The 21060-nt window shown below is 42.8% G+C and overlaps 1 protein-coding gene across 2 annotated transcripts in view; it reads right to left on the reverse strand.

Moving 5' to 3' along the window:
• TMEM131L (transmembrane 131 like) overlaps positions 1-21060 on the reverse strand; it is a 148552-nt gene that overhangs the window by 123054 nt on the left and 4438 nt on the right. For both annotated transcript variants that reach the window (XR_014142806.1, XM_081811756.1), the window contains exon 3: positions 16161-16204. Coding sequence is in view for 1 of the 2 variants with exons in the window: in XM_081811756.1 (XP_081667882.1) it covers positions 16161-16204 (44 nt within the window). In the remaining variant the exon portion in view is untranslated. The remainder of the gene's footprint in view (positions 1-16160; positions 16205-21060) is intronic.

Genomic DNA, 21060 nt, shown 5'->3' on the forward strand with positions numbered 1-21060 from the left:
TATTGTAGTAGCTTAAATAACTTTTGGGTACTAAAAGTCTTTATTCAGAAAACCAAAAGAAACCTTAAAAAAAAAATAGTACTAAACTGATCAGGTTAGGAAAAAAAAAAGTACGATTTTGGGGTGCCTGACTGGCCCAGTTGGTAGAGCACGTGACCCTTGATTCAGGGTTTTGAGTTTGAGCCCCACACTGAGTGTAGAGATCACTTAAATAAACTTTTAAAAAAAGCATTATATTAAAAAAATAAATCTATAAACCATACACATTGAGATAAAATGACTAATGGGAAAAAATATTTAAAGTTGTCCCTAAACAGACTTAGAGGAGCAAAAGTGATTTTTACTAATCACCTGAATGATTACAGAGGGACAGAAAACTGACATGGACCACTGAGAAAATAATACAAAACGCTGGTGACTTAATTTCATAGGATTAACACTGTAATCACCATCTACCTGATCAAAATCCCTAACGAAGGGTATAAAAAAAAAAATGCCTGCAATCCAGAATCTCCCTTCTTTAATCAGTCTCCTGTTCCACTTACTTCCTACCTACTCCCCCTTCTCTTTTATTAGTCAATATTACAGGTGCGCAGGTCTCCTGGAGAATCTCTCTGCAGGAATAAAAATAAATTGTAAATAATGTGTGTTCAAGTGACAGACCTTGAACTCAGCAAGAAACCAGGTTACTTGGTATCTGTGTGTCCATAAGCCCTATTCCATGTGCCACAGATACATTTCGGAACTCATGAGGACCATGCCCACGAAACATCTCTGAACTGGGGTTTGGTTTTGTGATGGTTGTTTTGTTTGGTTTTAGCCTCATTTTTTTTTTTTTTTAGACTAGAATTTTGGTTTCCAATGAGGAGAAGCATAACTTTAATGGACCCTTACTGTACCCACGATAACTTCAAGAAATTTAGGCAATTAAGGATAACCTTCCTCCCTTAATTATGGTCTAACTGTGGTCAATTAATGAAACCCCTTCCCAACTACCTAAGTATACTTTCAAATTAAAACGAAGCCCGAATTGACAACCCAGGTTAAATGGATTAAAAGATTAAGGCATGGGGAGCCCAGTGCTTTCTCCCTCTCTCCCATTTCAACCACAAACCACCCCAGCCCTTTAATGACTGGAGGAGTCACTGTGAAGGTGCCCAATTACCCATGAATTACACCAACCGTAACCAATTTCAAGATCACAGATCAGACTTTCCCAAAACACAAATCTGCTAATTAAGTTACATGAAAGCCCAACTAAGAGGCAATTTGGATGTGACATTCATTCACCTGAAAGTGGACTGAGAGGCGAAGTGTGAAAGTTCACAATAACAGAGCTACTCCTCATGGTTAGCACCGTGATACACCTGGCTGATCGCAGTTAAAATACGTGGAAGCAGAAAGGGACTAATCTTGATGCAAGCATTTCCAGGAAATAGCAAGAGGATTCCCCCCGCAAACCCATAAACGGCTCACGGGGATCTGCTTCGGCTTGTGAGGCAACCCACAGGCACTTGTCTGCGTTAAGTTGAAACCAGTAAGGAAACAAGTTGAAGGCACCTACACACACAGACCAACACAGCGCACACAGCCCGCCAGCAGTCTCAGTAACTGTATTTTTCTGGATTCTCATCAAAGGAGTGTGGCTTGATTTCAAGGCTTTGCCTGTGAAGCTTCAGTATATGCTGAAATGCTCGTCAATCTTCCCACTTATTTCCCACAAGAAAAAAAAAATCCAGAAGAGAGATACTTGTGTTCCCAACACTTGTGACTATGTGTAAATAGCATAAAGAATTCCCTTGGATAGGTTCTTGCAGATGTGCAAAAAAAAATGATTCAGAAATAAAATCCATGGGACCAAAAGGCCAGGATCAAAGTGTTGGGTCAGAAAATGCATGAGGCTTGCAGCCGCCCCTGGATCTCTGGCAATCCAAAGCTGCCATGGGCCCAGAAGGGCAGTTCTAGGAAACCAAAAATCACCGCCAGTCAATTAGAGCACAGGTATTTCCTAGGAACCCCAAACTTGGGAGAGAGCAGGAAAAGGAGATGGGGATACCCTTACGCGGGCCCACAAAGGAATGAGTGTTACAGCTGGAAAACCCCTGTACTTCAGAATGTGACCTTATTTGGAAATAGGGACTTGCAGACATAATTAGTTAAGATCAGGCCATCATGGAGTAGAGTGGACCTCTCCCATAAGACGACTGCTGTCCCTCTAAGAGGGCCACAAGAGGACATGGAGAAACACCGGGAGGACGCTGTGTGATGACAAAGGCAGAGACCAGAATGATGTAGGTAAGCTGCAAGCCAAGGAACACCAAAGGCTACCAGCAAACCAGCAGAAGCAGAGGCAAGAAAAATTCCCCTACGGGTTTCATAGGGAATATGGCCCTGCTGACACCTTGCGTCCAGACTCCTGGCCTCCAGAGCTGGGAGAGAATAAATTTCTGTTGTTTTAAGCCACCCAGTTTGTGGTACTTTGTTATGGCAGCCCCGGGAAGAGGGAATACATTGCCCTTGAACTTGGGTTTCCTTCTCTTGCCTTCCTCCATCCTGCCCCCTCGGCTGGGAAATACTCCCACGGCACCATGAAAGAGCTGCAGGGAATCCCCAGTGTGTGGTTTGGTTGGGGAAACGCTCTTAAAGTGTCACACGACAGGCTACGCTCTCCTAGGCCCCGGTCTGGACTTCATTCCTTCCCTCCAGCTCCCACCCTGGCCCTGAGCACCACCCTGCTCCCGTCAAGTGTCCGTGACCATGACCGAGGTGGGGGCGGGGGGCGTCGGGAAGGATGGGGAAGTTCCCTTCCCTGTGGGCGGTGCCTGTTCTGCTCCGCCCACCCCAGTTTCTCACAGAATTTTTAGCACACTTCTTTCAGTTTTTACTTCAGTAATATCCTTCCTCATGCCCCCACATCCCCCCTACAGACTCACTCTACACTCTCACTCTCTCACACACACAGCCACGTGCCCAGAGGGAGCGGGGCCAGGAGGCAGAGCTGAGTACACACACCAGCCTGTACTGTGAGTGGCCACGCCCATCCAATAACTGAGACTTTTTGTTACTGGGCCAAGGTTTTCTGCCAGACTCACTTCCCTTATAATGAATGAATTATCCCTGAGAAAGTTCCTCAGTTCTCTCCTGGAAGCTGACCTGCAACGGCCTAACCCACCTGTTTACCAGGCATGCCAGCGCATGGCGGACCCTGATGGGTGGGCACTAAAGCTCAACCTGGAACCCCACCTCCAAGCCCCATAACCATGACAGAGCTCTTTTAGAAAAATTGGATCAACTGGCTGAAACTTGATACCATCTGAAAAGAATATGCAAGTATTCTAGGTTTACTAAAATCCTGGGCCAGTGACAGTGAGCTGTGCTGGAAAAAAAAAAAGCAACCTCTGTCTCCCAACTTCCACCCCACTGTTTTACCAACAAGACTGTTTCTGCTGCTCATTATTTAATCTTCAACCAAGGTGACTTTTGAAATGTTCTTCCTCAGATGCCTTACCCTGGACCAATGATTCTCAAACTTGAGCATGCATCATAATCACCTGGAGGGCTTGTTAAAACAGATCACAGGCCCCTCCCCTGGAGCTTCTGATTCAGTAGGCCTGGGGTGGGCTCTGGGAACTCGTCTAACAGGTTCCCAGGCGGTGCTGATTCTGCTGCTCCCAGGACTCCTTTTTGAGAAACAACTGCCCTAGACCTGTCACTCCTCCCTGAGAACAATCCCCAGGCTGGAGCCGGCAGGCAGCGCTGCAGGCCTTCCCACCGTCCATCCCCTTCTCCCACACAGGGACAGCCTCCGTGGGGTCAGTAAGCGCCACTCCCCGGCGACTGTGTAAACCCTGCTGCCAAGGGTGGGTAGTTCAAGGCGTAGTTCAAGGTAAGCATGGACCATTTTTGTCCTGTGAGATGAAGGGGAGGCCTGCTGAGGGGTGCTCCTGAGAAAGAGGCACAGGATGAAGGTTCTTTGAACCTGCCTTTGGTTGTTCCGGGGGAGGACATGAGGTTGTGAGGCCTCAGGCCTCCTGCAACCTTGAAGGGAGCTGGGCAGCAGTGAGCTAGCAGCAGGACAGACAGTTGGCAGAACCTAGCTGCCTGGTGCTGATGCTCACCGACTGAGTAAACCAGTCCAGAACCACCCAGCCTTGGGGCTTGTTAGGTGACAAAATACATTCTTCATTGTTTGAGCTGGTTGAGTCAGGGTTTTCTGTTACTTGAAGCTGAAAATATCTAATCACAAAGCAAAGCAAACAGGGTAACACATCCATCTGAGGGCTAAAGACAACCTCTCAGCACACATTACAGTGGTATGTGTTGCACAGAGTAATCCTAAAATTCCATATTTATATTTTCCAATCATTTCAAAAGCCATGCAATTGAATGTCAGGGGATAAGCAGTGCTTAGAAAATGATGGGGCACCTAGATGGCTCAGTTGGTTAAGCCTCCAGCTCTTGATTTCTGCTGAGGTCATGATCTCAGGGTCACGGGATCGAGCCCAGCGTAGGGCTCCGAGCTCAGCAAGGAGTCTTCTTGAGATTCTCCCTCTCCCCCTCCCCCTGCTTCTGTGTGTGTGTGCCTGTGTGCATGCACGTGCACTCTCTCTCTCTCAGATAAGTAATTCTTTAAAAAAAAAAAAAAGAATAGAAAATGAAAGAAGCTCTCTAACACACAGTAAAATGTTACTGTACTCAGTCCCAACTCTGGGCCTCTCTTACAAGAAGCATACTCATTTTTTTTTTCAGCGGTTTGCTAGGAACCATATAATATCAGGGCTTACTAAAGAATTCAGTTGCTTCCACCTATCAATCTTAGATTTGGTCTCCTTCTACAGAGAGCAGACTAATTGGGAAAATCATGTTCCAACCTGTATCACTTTATTTTTTAAAATATTTTATTATTTATTTTAGAGAGCACACAAGGGGGGGCGGGCATGGGGGAGGGGCAGAGGGAGAGGGACAAGCAGGATCCCCACCCCCAAGCGGCGGGGAGAGGGAGCTGAAAGCAGACGCTTAACTGACTGAGCCACCCAGGCACCCCCCGTATCACTTTAGATGAAAGTAAACCAGTGTATCTAGAGAGAGGACACCTCAGATTATGTGCCTGTTCTGCCACTTCATAGCTCTGTAATCTTAAACTGTTTTGCTTTTTTGAACCTGTTTCCTCGTCTATAAAATGGAAATTCCTAGTTAACTAAGGACAATGCATGTAAAAGTACTTTGTGAACTATAAAGTATAATACAAGGGAAATTACTTAAATCCAATTTTTTTTTTAAAGATTTTATTTATTTATTTGAGAGAGCGAGAATGAGACAGAGAGAGCATGAGAGGGGGGAGGGTCAGAGAGAGAAGCAGACTCCCCGCCAAGCGGGGAGTCCGATGTGGGACTCGATCCTAGGACTCCAGGATCATGACCTGAGCCGAAGGCAGTTGTTTAACGAACTGAGCCACCCAGGCGCCCACTTAAATCCAATTTTTAATGGATTAACTGAATTAGCAAAGCCTGCTTTTAAGAGCTATAGATCAATCATGATCCCAGAGGAATTACTTCACCAAAGCTTCATACTACATATAACTGCCATAACTATTAAATGGGACAATGGATTGTTATTCAAACTGGACTTCACTTATTATCAATAATTTAGTGGCAGCTAAAGGAACCAACAGCCACAAGTACAACCCGAAAACTTAACGATGTACAAGGCATAACATCAACATGAATTATCTACTATGTACATCTGCACAAAGGTCAACATGAGAGGCCACACACAATGTCTGTGTTTCTACTGAAGCTGTTCTCTGGGAACTACCTTCAAATGCAGCAGTGGGTTTCTCTGGACATTTCACAGGTGGCAAATCATCTTTCCTACAGAAGAAGTTTAGGGTTTTTTTGGGGGGTGCGGTGAAGTTCTTCTGATGTTTAAAAAAATTACCGAAGTATAGTTGATATTTTAGTTTCAGGTGTACAACACAGTGACTCCGCAATTCTCTATGTTACTCATTGTCCACCAAAATAAGTATAGTCCCCATCTGTCAACGTATAATAGTATTACAATATTATTGACTATATTCCCTGTGCTATACTTTTCATCTCCATGACTTATTTTGTAACTGGAAGTTTGTACCTCTTAATCCCATTCACCTATTTTACCTATCCCCCATCCCACACCCCTCTGGCAACCACCAGTTTGTTCTCGGTAATTAAGAGTCTAGTTTTCTCATTATTCACTTGTTTTGTGTTTTAGATTCCACATATAAGAGAGATCATAATGTATTCATCTTTCTCTATCTGAATTATTTCACTTAGCATAATACCTTCTAGGTCCTTCCATGTTGTCACATATGGAAAGATTTCATTCTTATTTATGGCTGAAAAATATTCCATTTTATATATGTGTATATGTATATATGACCTCTTTATTCATTCATCTATTAATGGAACACTTGGGTTACTTCCATATCCTGGCTATTGTAAGTAACACTGCAACAAACATAGGGGTGGATATATCTTTTCAAATTAGTGTTTTCTTTTTTTTTTTTTTAAGATTTTATTTATTTATTTGAGAGAGAGAATGAGATAGAGCATGAGAGGGGGGAGGGTCAGAGGGAGAAGCAGACTCCCTGCTGAACAGGGAGCCCAATGCGGGACTCGATCCCGGGACTCCAAGATCATGACCTGAGCCGAAGGCAGTCACTTAACCAACTGAGCCACCCAGGCGCCCTCAAATTAGTGTTTTCATTTTCTTGGGTAAAAATCCAGTACTGGAATTACTGAATCATACGGTATTTCTAATTTTAATTTTTTGAGGAACCTTCATATTCTTTTCCACAGTAACTGTACCAGTTTGCATTCCCATCAACAGTGCACGAGGGTTCCTTTTTCTCCACATCTTCACCAACACTTGTTGTTTCTTGTGTTTCTGATTTTAGCCATTCTGACAAGTGTGAGGTGGATCTTATTGTGGTTTTGATTTGTATTTTCCTGATAAGTGATGTAGAGCATCTTTCATGTACCTCTTGGCCATCTGTATGGAAAAATGTCTATTCATGTCTGCTGCCCACTTTTTGATTGGATTATTCATTTTGGGGGTATTGAGTTGTGTAAGTTCTTTATATATTTTGGATACTAACCCTTTATCAGATATGTCATTTGCAAATATCCCCTCCCATCCCATAGATTGCCTTTTTGTTTTGGTCATGGTTTCCTTTACTGTGCAGAAGCTTTTTAGTTTGGTGTAGTCCCAATAGTTATATTAATAGATAATGTTTAGTTTTAGCCCAAGAGCCACATGCCTTCCAGAGCCATGTCTTCTGACTGAAAGATCTGAAAAACTGGGTAAACACAACAGGAATTGGCCATGAGGGAAAAAAGCATGTATGGCACGAAAACCATGTCTCTCCAACTGGGATGTGTATGTGTGTAGAAGAGAAAATAATGCCATGAGGTAAAAAGACAATCTTCCCAAAACGTACGTTTTACTAAAAGATCTTTGGAGGAAAAAAAGGGAACAACCATGAGTAATTTTAAAGTGACTTAAAATTCTCAATAAATTAAAAATGTGGGGTTTTTTTTAATTTCAAAGAATTTTCATGTTCATAGCAGACTTTTTAAAACTACATCCCCACTACTTGGGGAGGGGGGACTGGGAAAGGGCCACAATAAACAAACAAGACTTTCCCTGTATCCTTCATAAATGAGTCTGCAAAGGCCATTCAGAAGCAATGGTTCCCAAACCATCTTTCACTACATCTGTGAACTACTGTCTAGACGACCCTAGTTAATTATTCGTGACGTGGCACCATTCTTTTGTTACATTTCCTGGGGTGGGGGTGGGAGTCACTATTATTCTAGAGGCATGTTTCATATGTGGAAGACTGCAACAACAAAAGAATAATTTGATGACAATTCATTTAAAACTAGAGTAACAAGCTCCCGGGAGACCCTATTATTTTCATACTCATGTTCCTAGACAGAGAATACTGCCTTGGGAAATTATATTTCTCCTCTGAACCTTGAAATCCCAAGCTCTGTTGTCACCCTCTTAAGCAATATGAAGTTTGGGGTCACAACACATCCAGAATGCCTCCACAGAATCGACTGATACTGCTGCCAATCTATTGGGATCCATCTGAAAAGTACTTTTATTTCTCATCAGCCCACCATGACAAGTAAAGAGCAACCCAAAGCATAATTCTCCCTGCGTAAAAGAAGCCCAAGACAACCACAATGTCAGCTCATCTCTAACCATACAGCGATAAGCTTTCTGGAAGACAGAAGTTAGGTTCCCAATGGCAAAACACCCAAGTCTCTCTCTTGCTCACAGTGTAAGTTCACTCTGGTCTGAAATAAGCTCCTTACAAATCTTTTATATACTTTTTAATAACCATGTTGTCATTTCCATGGGCAAGTCTTCCTGGGCTGTTGAATCTGCCTAGCTCTTACTTCAGGATGCACACCTGACTGAAGACTCCAGATACCTGACTGTGAAATATTTGTGATGAGTAGCTCAGACACTTGTGAAGCCAGCTGAGAGTCAGACTTCAAGTGCTGATTTAAGACACTTCTCCTAAAGGCAAGCCCTAGTCTAAGGTAACGAACACCAAGTTTCTGGCACTGGATATGGCACGTTTAGGGACCACACCCAGGCTCTCCAGACTTCATTTCTACTTCTATTGTTACGGGACTATGAACATTAATGAAATGTTTTGCTTATTTTTAATCTAGATTAACCCTTCAAAATATACCTGGAATTATTAAAATTGGTTCAAATATCTTTTTCAATATAAAGATATAAATTAGCACAAGCCTAATCACTCCAAAGTCTAAAAAAAATAAATCTAGGGGAAGTAATAATTTCAACAAAAATCAGAATTAGGATACTGATCCTATTATACTATTTTTCTAATTAATTCCAATTGAGGGCTAAATAGTTATATAAATAAGTCTCAAAAGCTTTGCTAAAAATTTCACAATCTAAAAAAAAACAAAAAGGTTTTTGTGACTTGAAAACAATTTTAATATATACCAAGAACCCTGCTGAAAAGCTTGTATTCTAAGAATATCTAAATTAGCACATCTATTACAGTCAAAGAAAATTTACTTTAGACTGTTACGGCCATGAAGACCATGACTGAACGCATTCATTCTGCAACCCTCCCAGGGCCCACATGACTCTGTAGAAGGTACCACGGGGCACACACTGATAGAACCAATAACCCATTCTCTTTAAAAACACACCAACTGCAATGACCTAATTTAAAAACCACAGCCTCTGATACCAATACCACTGCTTTGATTTCAATGGCAAATATGGTTTGTGGGCTTGGATATGAAGAACATGTGAAACATTACAAGTTATCAACTTAAAAGACTTAAATTTATATTGGGAGCTTGCATCCCTTCATTGAGCAGTTCTTCACCTAGGTGTTAGGTACTGGGTTGGGTGCTAAGGAACCAGTCGAATGAGACTCAGGACAATCCTGAGACAGGCGATTTTATACAGAGATATGCCCTGTATTAGAGGTGCCATGGTGCTCTACGGAGTTGGTCAGGTAAGGGGTTTAGCCAGAGAGAAGAAGAGTCCCAAGGTATATGAGCCTAGGTGAAAGAGGGGAAGGGAGAAGCAGGGGCAGGAAGGCTGAAGAAGTGAGCAGGGCATAGATCACAAAAGGCCTTCTAGGCCATGCTCGGAGGTCTGCACTTCCTCACGAAGGCAAGGTTGTGTGTAGGAGGAATGACAGGAAAGGAGGTATTACTGAGATACATTACTCAGGGAGAAAGGTGGAGAACAGGCTCGGGTGGCTACAGAATGGAGGTGGCAGACCATCGGAAGAAGATCCAGCCACAGCTGGTCGTCTACGGGTGGGGAGTAGGAAGGAATCCAGGGGGGGCATCCTGGTTTCTGGCCTGTATAAATGAATGCATGGGGCAGCAGCTGGGGAGGGCTGAGAAGGAACTGAGCCTGAGAGCTCAGTAAGTTAGCAGCACCCGAAAGCTAAAAGGAGCTCTCTGTGGGCAACTGGAGAGGTGAGACCCCTGGCTAGAAGGTACAATCTAAGTTCAAGTTCTTTCTATACAGATAAAGACCCAAGAGAACAGGTGAGATCACCTCGGGGAAATGGCAGATGGGAAAAGAACAATGCCCACAAGGGAACCCTGGGGAGGCACACTCAGGTTAAAAAGCTAAGATTTTGTCAACAGGTGAGGAACTTGGGGGTTGTCCTGAAAAAAACAGCTTCCAACTTCTAAAGGAGAACAAAGAAAAGTGAAAAGCAGTTCCATTCCCTGTGCGGGCTCTGAAATCCCCTTCACTGCCAAAAGGAAGTTTCCCCTAGCGATTAAGTCATTTTTGTCTGCAATTATCTCTTTCAGTATGTTGCTGAAAGGTTAACAAGACTTTCTTCATGTTCTGACTCTTAGGACCGGCCTTTAACTGATGTAAACGGATTCAGGAGAACACAGTTTGCTGCTGTTAACTGATCATATAAAAGCACATTAAAAAAAAAAAAAACACAACACAATGACAACTCCCACTGACACTGTACCTGGCCAGTCGGTATTTACCACTTTTATGTAACCATTTTTAAACGCTGATGTACTATACTGTTCACTTTGCCATTGCTCACACTTCTCCCATTCTAACAAATGTACGCCAGCAAGGCTTATGGGAGCAATGTACAGAGAGCCAGATGAGCTTCCCAGAGAGCATTCATTTCCAGCAAGAGCTGAAGTCCGCTCTCACTGGTTCTCATCGCTGAGTCCCAAATGCAATCTCTCACTCTCAGTGAAGGAACAGATTACTGCTGATATTTGAGAACCCCCGGGAGAAAAACGGGGACGCAGACGCAAGAGGGGAGAAAGTCTTTCAAATATTGCTTTCCTGGCTTTCAACCAAATACAATTACATAGCATTCATAGAAGATTAAGTCAAGTTAATACAAACAAAATCTTCAGCAAGGCCAATTTCCCTGAAAGCTTTCCCAAACTGTGTTTGAGATCATAGGCTGGCGACTCCAGAACCCTCCACCCCAGGATTAATGGTGGTCTGCTTCCGGGCCCCGCCCTGGGCAGTCTGCAGACTGAGACACAGAGCCCTCTTCAGATCTAGATTCTCACCAGGGATAGATGTCAGTGCCACACACCTTTCCTGGGACATCCTGAAACTCTATTTTATGGTCATATCAATCTGGAGTCCCAAGGTGCTCCTCTAGATGGGTGCTCTCAGAGACGAGGCACTCGTGGTGTAGAATTCCTAAGCACTGGCTCTACTGACTTCAAGTCCTATTTTTCAAGGAAGGTTGGCATGGTGGGGTAGTAATTAAAATGAAAATCACAAAAATGTTTAAAAACATGTAAACAGGTAGTAGTAACTTCACAGGTAAGATTTAGGGTAAAGGACATTAAACTAGCAGGGCAAATCTAATATCAGATTATAGTCCAAAGCATAAAATAAATATCTGTACGTCCAGACTGATATAAATAAATGACTGAATAAATAAATGAGGGAAAATAAACAAATCTCCCATACAGAAGAATTCCAAATAATCTGTGTAGGTGGAGCTTAGTTCCACTTAATGACTTGCCTCCAAAGAGGGTAGCATGGACAGAGGTGAAAAAGCCAGGTGATCAAGGTCAATATCAAAGTGATAAGCCATGTTGACAGCAGATATCCTTGATATGTGGTGAGAATACCAATTTAGAGCTGTGGTCTTCCTCCCCAAGAACCCGTAACCCCAATCTGACCAGGAGGAAAAACATCAGGCAGCCCCAAACAGAGGGACATTTTACAAAATACCTAAGCGTTACTCCTCAAAACAGTTAAGATTTCACAAACAACTCGACAAACTGTCACAACCAAATGGGTCCTAAGGAGACATGAGAACTAAAAGTAATGTGGTATCCTGGATGGGATCCTGGACAGAAAAATGACATCAGGGAAAAACAAGTGAAGTTCAGATAGTGTGGAGTTTAGTTCATGGTAACGAACCAACGTTGGTTTCTTAGTTGTAACAGATGTGCCAGCATAATGGAAGATGTTAACAGTTGGGGAAAGTGCGAGCGGGCTCTATGAGAACTCTCTGTACCATCTTTACAGCTTTTCTGTACATCTAAACATATTCTGAAACAAAAGCTCTACTTTAACTGTAGCAAGACGTTATATGAGCTTTGGAGTTATTAAAATTTTCATTTAAAAAAATTCCCAACGGTGCAGTAAAGGTGAATGAATACTAAGTACTTAGGTGATTCATTTACCTATCACAGGACATTACACTTACAGAGAGAATTCTTGGAAAGAGCTCCAGAACCTACATTTTCAGGAAATGGACACAAAGAAAATTCTCTAATAGCACCATCCAACCCGTGTCATGATCTAGTCTTTACACATAAGGAACAAATCCCAAGGGGGAAAAAAAAATGCCAGAAGAAACAGAGGAAGAGGCCTGGACACCAAGTTAAAAGGAAAGCAACTAGGGATAATGTAACAGCAAAATACTGGAATATTTAATATTGAGAAGATTAAAATTATATAAATCAGCGCTGATCAAAATGGGAATCATGATTAAGAAATTTAAATATCAATCCAGTAGTGGCAAGCAGCATTTTTTTTTTTTAATAAAATAAGATGAACTAGAAAAGTTCTGTGGATGGATAGTAGGGACTGGTTGCACAGCAATGTGGATGTATTCAATGCCACAGAACTGTACGTTTAAAAATGGTTTAAATGACAAATGTTACGTATATTTTACAATAAAAAAATGAAATAGAAAAGAGTGTGTCGGGAGCCTGGGTGGCTCAGTTGGTCAAGCGACTGCCTTCGGCTCAGGTCATGATCCTGGAGTCCCGGAATCGAGTCCCGCATCGGGCTCCCTGCTCGGCAGGGAGTCTGCTTCTCCCTCTGACCCTCCTCCCTCTCATGCTCTCTCTCTATCTCATTCTCTCTCAAATAAATAAATAAAATCTTTAAAAAAAAAAAAAGAAAAGAGTGTGTCACAGGTAGTACAGGTAAGCACCATTTTATAAATAAATAAAGCATGCATACATATTCATACATCCATATATATGTCTATGGGCAGGTAGGCAAGCATCATATAAAATGTCTCCCTTACCATGAGTCACTGTTAAAAAGTTTGAAAGCCACTGTGCTAAATCACGGCTGCCATTCTGCCTCCCCACACACCTTCACTAACAATCTGACACTAGGTCAAAAGACCCATGGGGATAAAATCTACTAATACCTTTAAGTCTGACAGAAAACAGAGGAAAAGAAACTAGTTCTGACTGATGAGAAAAGGAGAGAACGCACCAATCTACAGAAGAGAACAAAGGCTAAGGTGAGCATCAAGGCTGTCGACAGGCTGGACACACCCAGCCCTGGAGGCCTCTCGGCGGGGCTCACAGCGCCATGGCCACAGGGACGAGTCATATCAAGTCTGACATTCCTATGAGACAACCAACCAGAGTTCCTGATTTCCCTCCCTTACTTCCTTTCCCATCTCAGTTGTCATCCTTCAGATGCTCAAGCCAAATTCTAGAAGCCCTCCATGACTGACTTCTCTTCCCGATTCAGCAACTAATGAATCTGCTCCACCCCCAAAATTCATCTCAGAACTTCCCGTCCCCTGTCCCTTCATCCCCACTCCCACCAGCCTCGTCTGAACCACCACCAGCAATCCTCACCTCATCTTGCTCCCTCCCATACACTCCAACAGAGGACTGTGACAAACTCTGAACTCTGCCTCATATATTTATCCCACATTTAAAATTTTATACAATGAATTTAAATGGCTACAAAGAGTATAATTTCTGGCATATTATAAATGATGGCATTTTTAAATAAAACTCACAATCACTTTTTAAAATATATTCAATGGAATCTAAATACTACTGCAATGAAATCTGCCATCATTCATTTTTTTAAGTAATCTCTACACCCAACATAGGGTTCCGACTCATGACCCCAAGCTCAAGAATCGCATGCTGTACCACCTGAGCCTGCCAGGTGCCTGATCATCATCCGTTTTTTTAAACACACCAATATGCGTTCTTGTATTGCTGGATATTCCCTCCAAGGATTTTAACCTAATACATACATCATTATGTTCAAAGCCTTTTGCAACAAAACTATGGGTTTCAACCGAAATGTTAGGCTTTTAAAAAAATTTCCTGTGACCACAGGGTTTAAGTGTTAAATATTTTTTTCTTCTGAATTGAGTTATCATTATAATTTTCATCAGTATACAACTGATCAACAAATTTTATAAATTTTGATAGGTGATTAAACTTAAGGAGACAAATTTACTGAAAATGCATTCTTTAACGAAATGGATGAAAGTGTCTTGCCCCACATCATTGATTCATGTGACAATAATTTTCCTGTCCACTTTTTTTTTTTAAATGTAAGCACTGAAAAAGCTTGTTCACAACAACGGATGTGAATGGAAGGAGCATTGTTATAGTACCGTCCCTATATTCTCTAAACTCCCTCATTGTTTATCCAAAAAGCATAGTGATCTATCATTGAAAATGACTTTTGATGATCTATCAACTGCCAATTTGATTATGCCCTTCAATTTTGTGGAAAGATTTGAAAACCACCAGAGTTACAAAAGAATTTGTTAACCAATCAGAGTTAATCGCTTCTCCTGACCAATGCCAGTATTTCAAATCAAACCTCTGTTTGCCCAAGATGGAGCACACAGTAAGATGGGGGCAGGGTAAGAAGTATGCCTTTCTTCTATAAAGTGGAAAAGAGAGATTACAAAAGAAGAAGTGGAAAAGGATAACTTGCAACCTCAGACAGATCTGTTGCAGGAGACTATATGGACAGTGGGATCTAAAAGCTGATTCTCGGGACGCCTGGGTGGCTCAGTCGGTTAAGCGTCTGCCTTTGGCTCAGGTCATGATCCCAGGGTCCTGGGATCGAGCCCCGCATCGGGCTCCCTGCTCAGCGGGAAGCCTGCTTCTCCCTCTCCCTCGCCTGCCGCTCCCCCTGCTTGCTCTCTTGCAAATAAATAAATAAAATCTTTAAAACAAACAAACAAACAAATAAAAGCTGATTCTCTGAAAGTTATCCCTGTGCCCAGGTACCACTCAGAGTCTCCATGTACCTCCAAGGGACCAGACATCCCAGTCTGACGAGTGATGGAGACTGCCCCATGACCAAAGTATCCTTTTTTTTTTTTTTTTTTAAGGATTTTATTTATCCATTCGAGAGAAAGAGAGAGAGACAGAGAGAGAGCACAAGCAGGGGGAGGGACAGAGGGAGAGGGAGAAGCAGGCTCCCCGCTAAGCAAGGAGCCCGATGTGGGACTTGATCTCAGGACCCTGGAAACATGACCCAAGCTGAAGGCAGACACTTAACCGACTGTGCCCGGCAGGCACCCCAAAAGTATTCTCTTAAAAATGTAGTTTACACCTTTCGATTTGTTAGCCCCTGCTTTAAATCCTTTAAAAAATCATATCACCCTTAAAAAAATAAAACCCAACCTCCTTGCTGTGGTTTCTAAGGTCCTACCTTACCTCACGATCCCACAAACCACACTGGCCTTCTCCACGTTCCTGGGATGTTACCAGTGCTTCCCGCCTCAGGGCCTTTGCACCAGCCACTCCCTCTGCCCAGAGCACTCTCCCTCTGTTTGCTGTGTGGCTATTCCTCCACATCCTCCAGACTCAAATGTCACTTGCTAAGAGGGGCCCTGCCTGACCACCCCATCTTCCTCACTATTCTATACCACAGCAATCTCATTGTTGATAGTTATAATCACAGCCATTTTGTTTTATTTACAGTAATGTCTGACTCCACCACTACATGCAACACAGGTTTGGTTGAATATTTTATGCCCAGCACCCAGCACTGTGCCTGATGCTCAATAGCTATTTGTGAGCAAGAGGAACAGCATAAGTGTGCCGTGGAAAAGGCAAAGTTGAGGATGGGGGAGGGGGAGATATTTCTAACAGCTTTCTGTACAACCTTATTTTAAAACAAAGACATTTTAATTATTAGAGAGTACAGATACCCCAACGCCAAAGAGCAAGGTATATCACTGATCTATTAAACACATAAACATAAACGTACATATACCAAGACTTCAGATAGCATCCAAAGTGGGCAGCAATGTTCAGCATGCAGGTATTTGCTCCTGTTGTTTTTCTTACCTCTGTTCTTGAGAATGCTCCTCCATATTCTCTTCAGAATCACCCTATTGATAAAAACAAAAAAAACCCAAAAAACAAAAAACATGATTTAACAGTTATTTCAAAAGAACACAAAATCTACAAAAGAAACAGTTCTTAAATTTCACACGGATGATGAATTTGTAACGGATGTCTAAAATTAGTGCCTGCGAGCACCTGGGTGGCTCAGCCGGTCAAGCGTCCGGCTCTTGATTTCGGCTCAGGTAGTGATCTCAGGGTCATGAGATCCAGTCCCACATCAGGCTCCATGCTCAGCATGGAGTCTGCTTGAGATTTTCTCTCTCTTTCCCCCTCCGCTTCTCCCCCCTTTCACATTCTCTCTCAATAAATAAATAAAATCTTTAAAAAAATAAAAATAATAAAATAGTGCCTGATACACAGCAGGCATTCAGTGAATATTTATTGAAAGAATGACTCTCCTAAAAACCATAAATTGCCAAGTGATCCCTTAGATAGTGTAAGTCAAGATTCTCCCTGCTTGGGCGCCTGGGGTGGCTCAGTCGTTAAGCGTCTGCCTTCAGCTCAGGTCATGATCTCAGGGTCCTGGGATCGAGTCCCACATCCGGCTCCCTGCTCCGCAGGAAGCCTGCTTCTCCCTCTCCCACCCCCCCGCTTGTGTTCCTGTTCTCGCTATGTCTTTCTCTGTCAAATAAATAAATAAAATCTTAAAAAAAAAAAAAAAGATTCTCCCTGCTTAAAGCCATGACCCAAACATAATCTCAAAACTAGTTTGACATCTCTTCTCTCCAAGTGCCTTTTTTTAACATTTAACTTTAATCACACAAAATAAAGTTTAATGATAATATAGAAAATGGATTGATTAGCTCAGAATCCCCTACATGGATACCTGATATACTGTGACATTAACATAAAAAGGCTGACCAATTTTATAAATGGCATAAACATCACACTCAAAAGCATTTCCAAAATCCTCTCCCAGACTTACCAGGCCAAAATCTGACCACGTGTCATGTACCAGGAGGGTAAGAAGAAAAGTCACTTGAAATAGAAACAAAAGGGCAGATCCGATTAAATACTACACGTATTTGCCTGACAGACACAATCTTGACCATTCTTTCCCGAAGCTCGCCACTGTTGAGTTCAGGAATACCGAGCCTCCCTGGTCCTCCGGCTTCTCTCTCACCCTTGCTCTCGGCACTTAACTGCCTCTCTGCACCCCGTCTTCCTCCTTGTCACTGCCAGTCCTCCTGGGCCCAGACTCCCTACACCAATTCCCTCAGAATGTTGACCCACGCTTATCACCATGGGGCTCAAATCCCTACGGCCAGCCCCAACTCCTCACTCAGTCACATGTGTAGATACTCAGGGAATGCCTACCTCTCCTGAGAGCAAGACTCCTGCAGCTTTGGTGAGTCCGGCGCCATGCGGTGGCCAGCACAGGGCAGGTACTCCACGATACCCGTAGGATGACTTCACTTACAGCTCCAGCCCTACCGGCAAATGCCTCCAGCACATACGCATTGTGTCTCCCCCAACACTGACTTATCAACATCAGGGGCCCCTGCCAAGTGGTTTCTGTTCTAACCAGCCTCCCTCTGTCAAGGATACCATCACACTCCTTGACCCATGGACAAACCTTACGATCATCCTGTACTGCTCTCCTTCCTTCACCTCCAGCCATAATGACCCACTCACTCAACTGAACTACGGTACAGACCTGTGCTTTCTTTTCCATCCCTTCTGCCAGCAAAGCAGCCCATAGCATCAGTACCCCAGGCCTCCATTACCAGCACAGACAGGGCTTTTCGCTCTGTTTAAGACTGCTGCCTCCAATCCACCCCTTGTGTCTCTGCAAGACCAATTTTCTGCAACATCAGTCACGACTTACCACCCACTTGGTATGGACCCAGCATCCAGTGTCCTATTAATCTCTGCTCAAGAGCCTACCACCATCCCTAACTGCTACTCAGATGTACTCTAAGCTCCTTAACCTGGAACTGGGCAACTGTCAAATGCCCTTGACATACCCATCCCAATCTCTACAGCCACACTTCATCAGGAGCTCTGGACCCCCATTTAAAACATCAGCTTAAAAACACTGTCACTCAAATAAGGATCTAGAGGAGGTCCCATTCACACCCTTGCTAATGCGGGTCTCTAAGCGGCCCTCCCAGTCCTAAGCCTTAACAGACTCTGCCAATACACAGTGTTCCTCCTCTCTCCTCTCAGTTCCTACATTTCAGCACTTGAATGTTATCTCAGGGTATTACCAGCCTTATCTCCCCGACACCAAAGGGCCGGAGCCAAATCCTATAATTTCCCTACCCCACCCCCTTGGCAGTGCCTCAGGGCCCTTGCACTAGCTATTCTAAATCTCTCATGGCTTTCGAGGGTTGGCTCAAATGTCAAATTGAGGCCTTCTCAAAGGGCCTTCAACTTGTTAACTTAAAACTCCAGCTTGTTTACTTCAACTTGTTAACTTAAAACTCCAGCTCCCACCACCTGAATCTTCCACTGGTCTGCCACCATATAGCACCCATGCCTTTCTAACAGACGAAAGAACTTACAATGTGTTCTACTTATTTACCATCTATATGCCTCCATTAGACTGCGAGCTCCATCAGGGCAGTGGTTTTGGCTTTTGTTGGACCTGACATCCACAGCACCTAGACCAGTGCTTGGCCCACAGTACACGCTCAATAAATGTCTGCAGAGCCAAGGACAGTCTAGCTGTTTCTCACACCTCTTAGAATGGCTAATATCAAAAAGAAAAGAAATAAAACAAGTGCTGGCGAGGATGTGGAGAAAAAGGAACCTCGTCCACTGTTGGTGGGAATGCAAACTGGTGCGACCACTCTGGAAAACAGTATGGAGGTTCCTCAAAAAGTTAAAAATTGATTTAACAATTCCACTTCTGGGTGTTTATCTGAAGAAACCAAAAACACGAATTCAAAAAAATATCTGCACCCCCATAGCAGCATTATTTACAACAGCCAAGATATGTAAACAACCTAAGTGTCCATTGACAGATGAATGGATAAGGACGTGGTTATGTATGTATGTGCATATATATGTGTACATATATATATATATATATATATATATATATATATAATGAAATACTATTCAGCCATAAAAAATGAAATCTCACTGTTTGCAACAACATGGATGAACCCTTAGGGCATTATGCTAAGTGAAATAAGTCAAACAGAGAAAGACAAATACCTATGGTCGCTCTCAAATACAGAATTTAAAAAACAAAAACAAAAGCAGGGGCGCCTGGGTGGCTCAATCAGTTGAGCTTCCGACTCTTGGTTTCAGCTCAGATCATGATCCCAGGTCGTGGGATCGAGCCCTGGTGCTAGCATGGACTCTGCTTCAGATTCTCTCTCTCTCCCTCTGCCCCTCCCCCTGCTCGCGCTCTAAAATAAATAAATAAATAAAATACTTTAAAAACAAATACCAAGTTCAAAGATACAGAGAATAGACTGGTGACTACTGGGGAGCCAAGGGGGGTGGGGAGGCAAAATGGGTGAAGTTGATCAAAAGGTACGAACTTCCAGTTATAAAATAAGTACATAAGTCCTGGGGACATAATGTACAGCATGCGACCAGTGAGTAATACTGTACTGCAAATTTGAAAGTTACTGAGAGTAAATCTTAAAAGTTCTTATCATAAGCCAAAAAATTTTTTTTGTAACCATGTATATGGTGACAGATGGAAACTAGACTTACTGTTAGGCTGTACACCTGAAAGTAATATAATGTTATACGTCAATTATGCCTCGATAAAAAAAATTTTAAGCAAAAATTTCAAAAATACTAGTGGATATGCCCATTTTTAAAAACGTCATGAAGCAAATTTTTCTAACTCAAAACAGAACATGAAGGTATCTCCCTCAGACCCGGGAACTTTACCACCACAATACTTCCCTGGTGAGACTGCTAAAACACATACAGTGACATAGTGGCCAAGAGCATGGGCTTTGAAGCTCAACGCCTCCTGGGTTCAAATCATACCAGTGCCACATTCCTTCAGCCTTGGGCAGATTATTTAATGACTCTGTGCCTCAGTTTCCTCATCTGTAAAGTCAGGTCATAACACTTCACAGTTTGAAGTGTATTAACATGAGTAATAATAACTCATAAAGTGCTTAAACAATGCCAGTAATACTCAACTCATGTTAGGTATTATTTTTTAAGTTGATAGTGGAAGTAGATTAAACCAAAAATAAATCTCTATGACAAAAAAGATTTCCAAATACCAGTCAGTGATTCACTGACAGGAGCAAGATGCTCTTAAATAACACAGGAGCTGAGACAATAAAGAATTCAGATACTCAATGTACTATTTCCTGTTTCACTTTCTACCAGTTTCCGTTACCTATACCCTCAGACTTAAGGGGGTAAGACACGAGATTTTTAAAAGCAGAGACTTTCTTATTTATAATCACTGTATCCCAGGGGCCTAACTGGGTCAGGCCCATGCTAAGTGTCTGCTAGATGAACAAACATGGCCAGAAAAGCACTAAGCCTAGCACCCCAAACCAGACCAACATGATTCTCCATCAAGTAACAGCTGCTCCTACTCAGCACCAATGTCAGTGTCCCAAATCTAACCCGGGGTGTTAGGAGGGAGGCTTCTCATCTCAGCAAAGTCTGAATGGATTAGAAGAACAAATTCTAGATTGCCCTTCTTGCTGCTAGAACTCACACCAAAAAAAAAACCCAAAACCCGAAAACAATAATAGGAAATCAACACTTCAGGCACTCTGCCAGCCATCTTTGAAAATAATCTCGTAAACAGGACAAGACACTGAGGGCTGCCTCTCCTCCCCCAGGAAGAACTCGTGGGCCAGCTACTCAAGGCCTCCTGTATGCAGAACGGTGTGGCCACAAT

The sequence above is a fragment of the Leptonychotes weddellii genome, chromosome 2 (assembly GCF_054177405.1).
Source record: "Leptonychotes weddellii isolate Sample4059 chromosome 2, ASM5417740v2, whole genome shotgun sequence".
Taxonomy (NCBI): domain Eukaryota; kingdom Metazoa; phylum Chordata; class Mammalia; order Carnivora; family Phocidae; genus Leptonychotes; species Leptonychotes weddellii.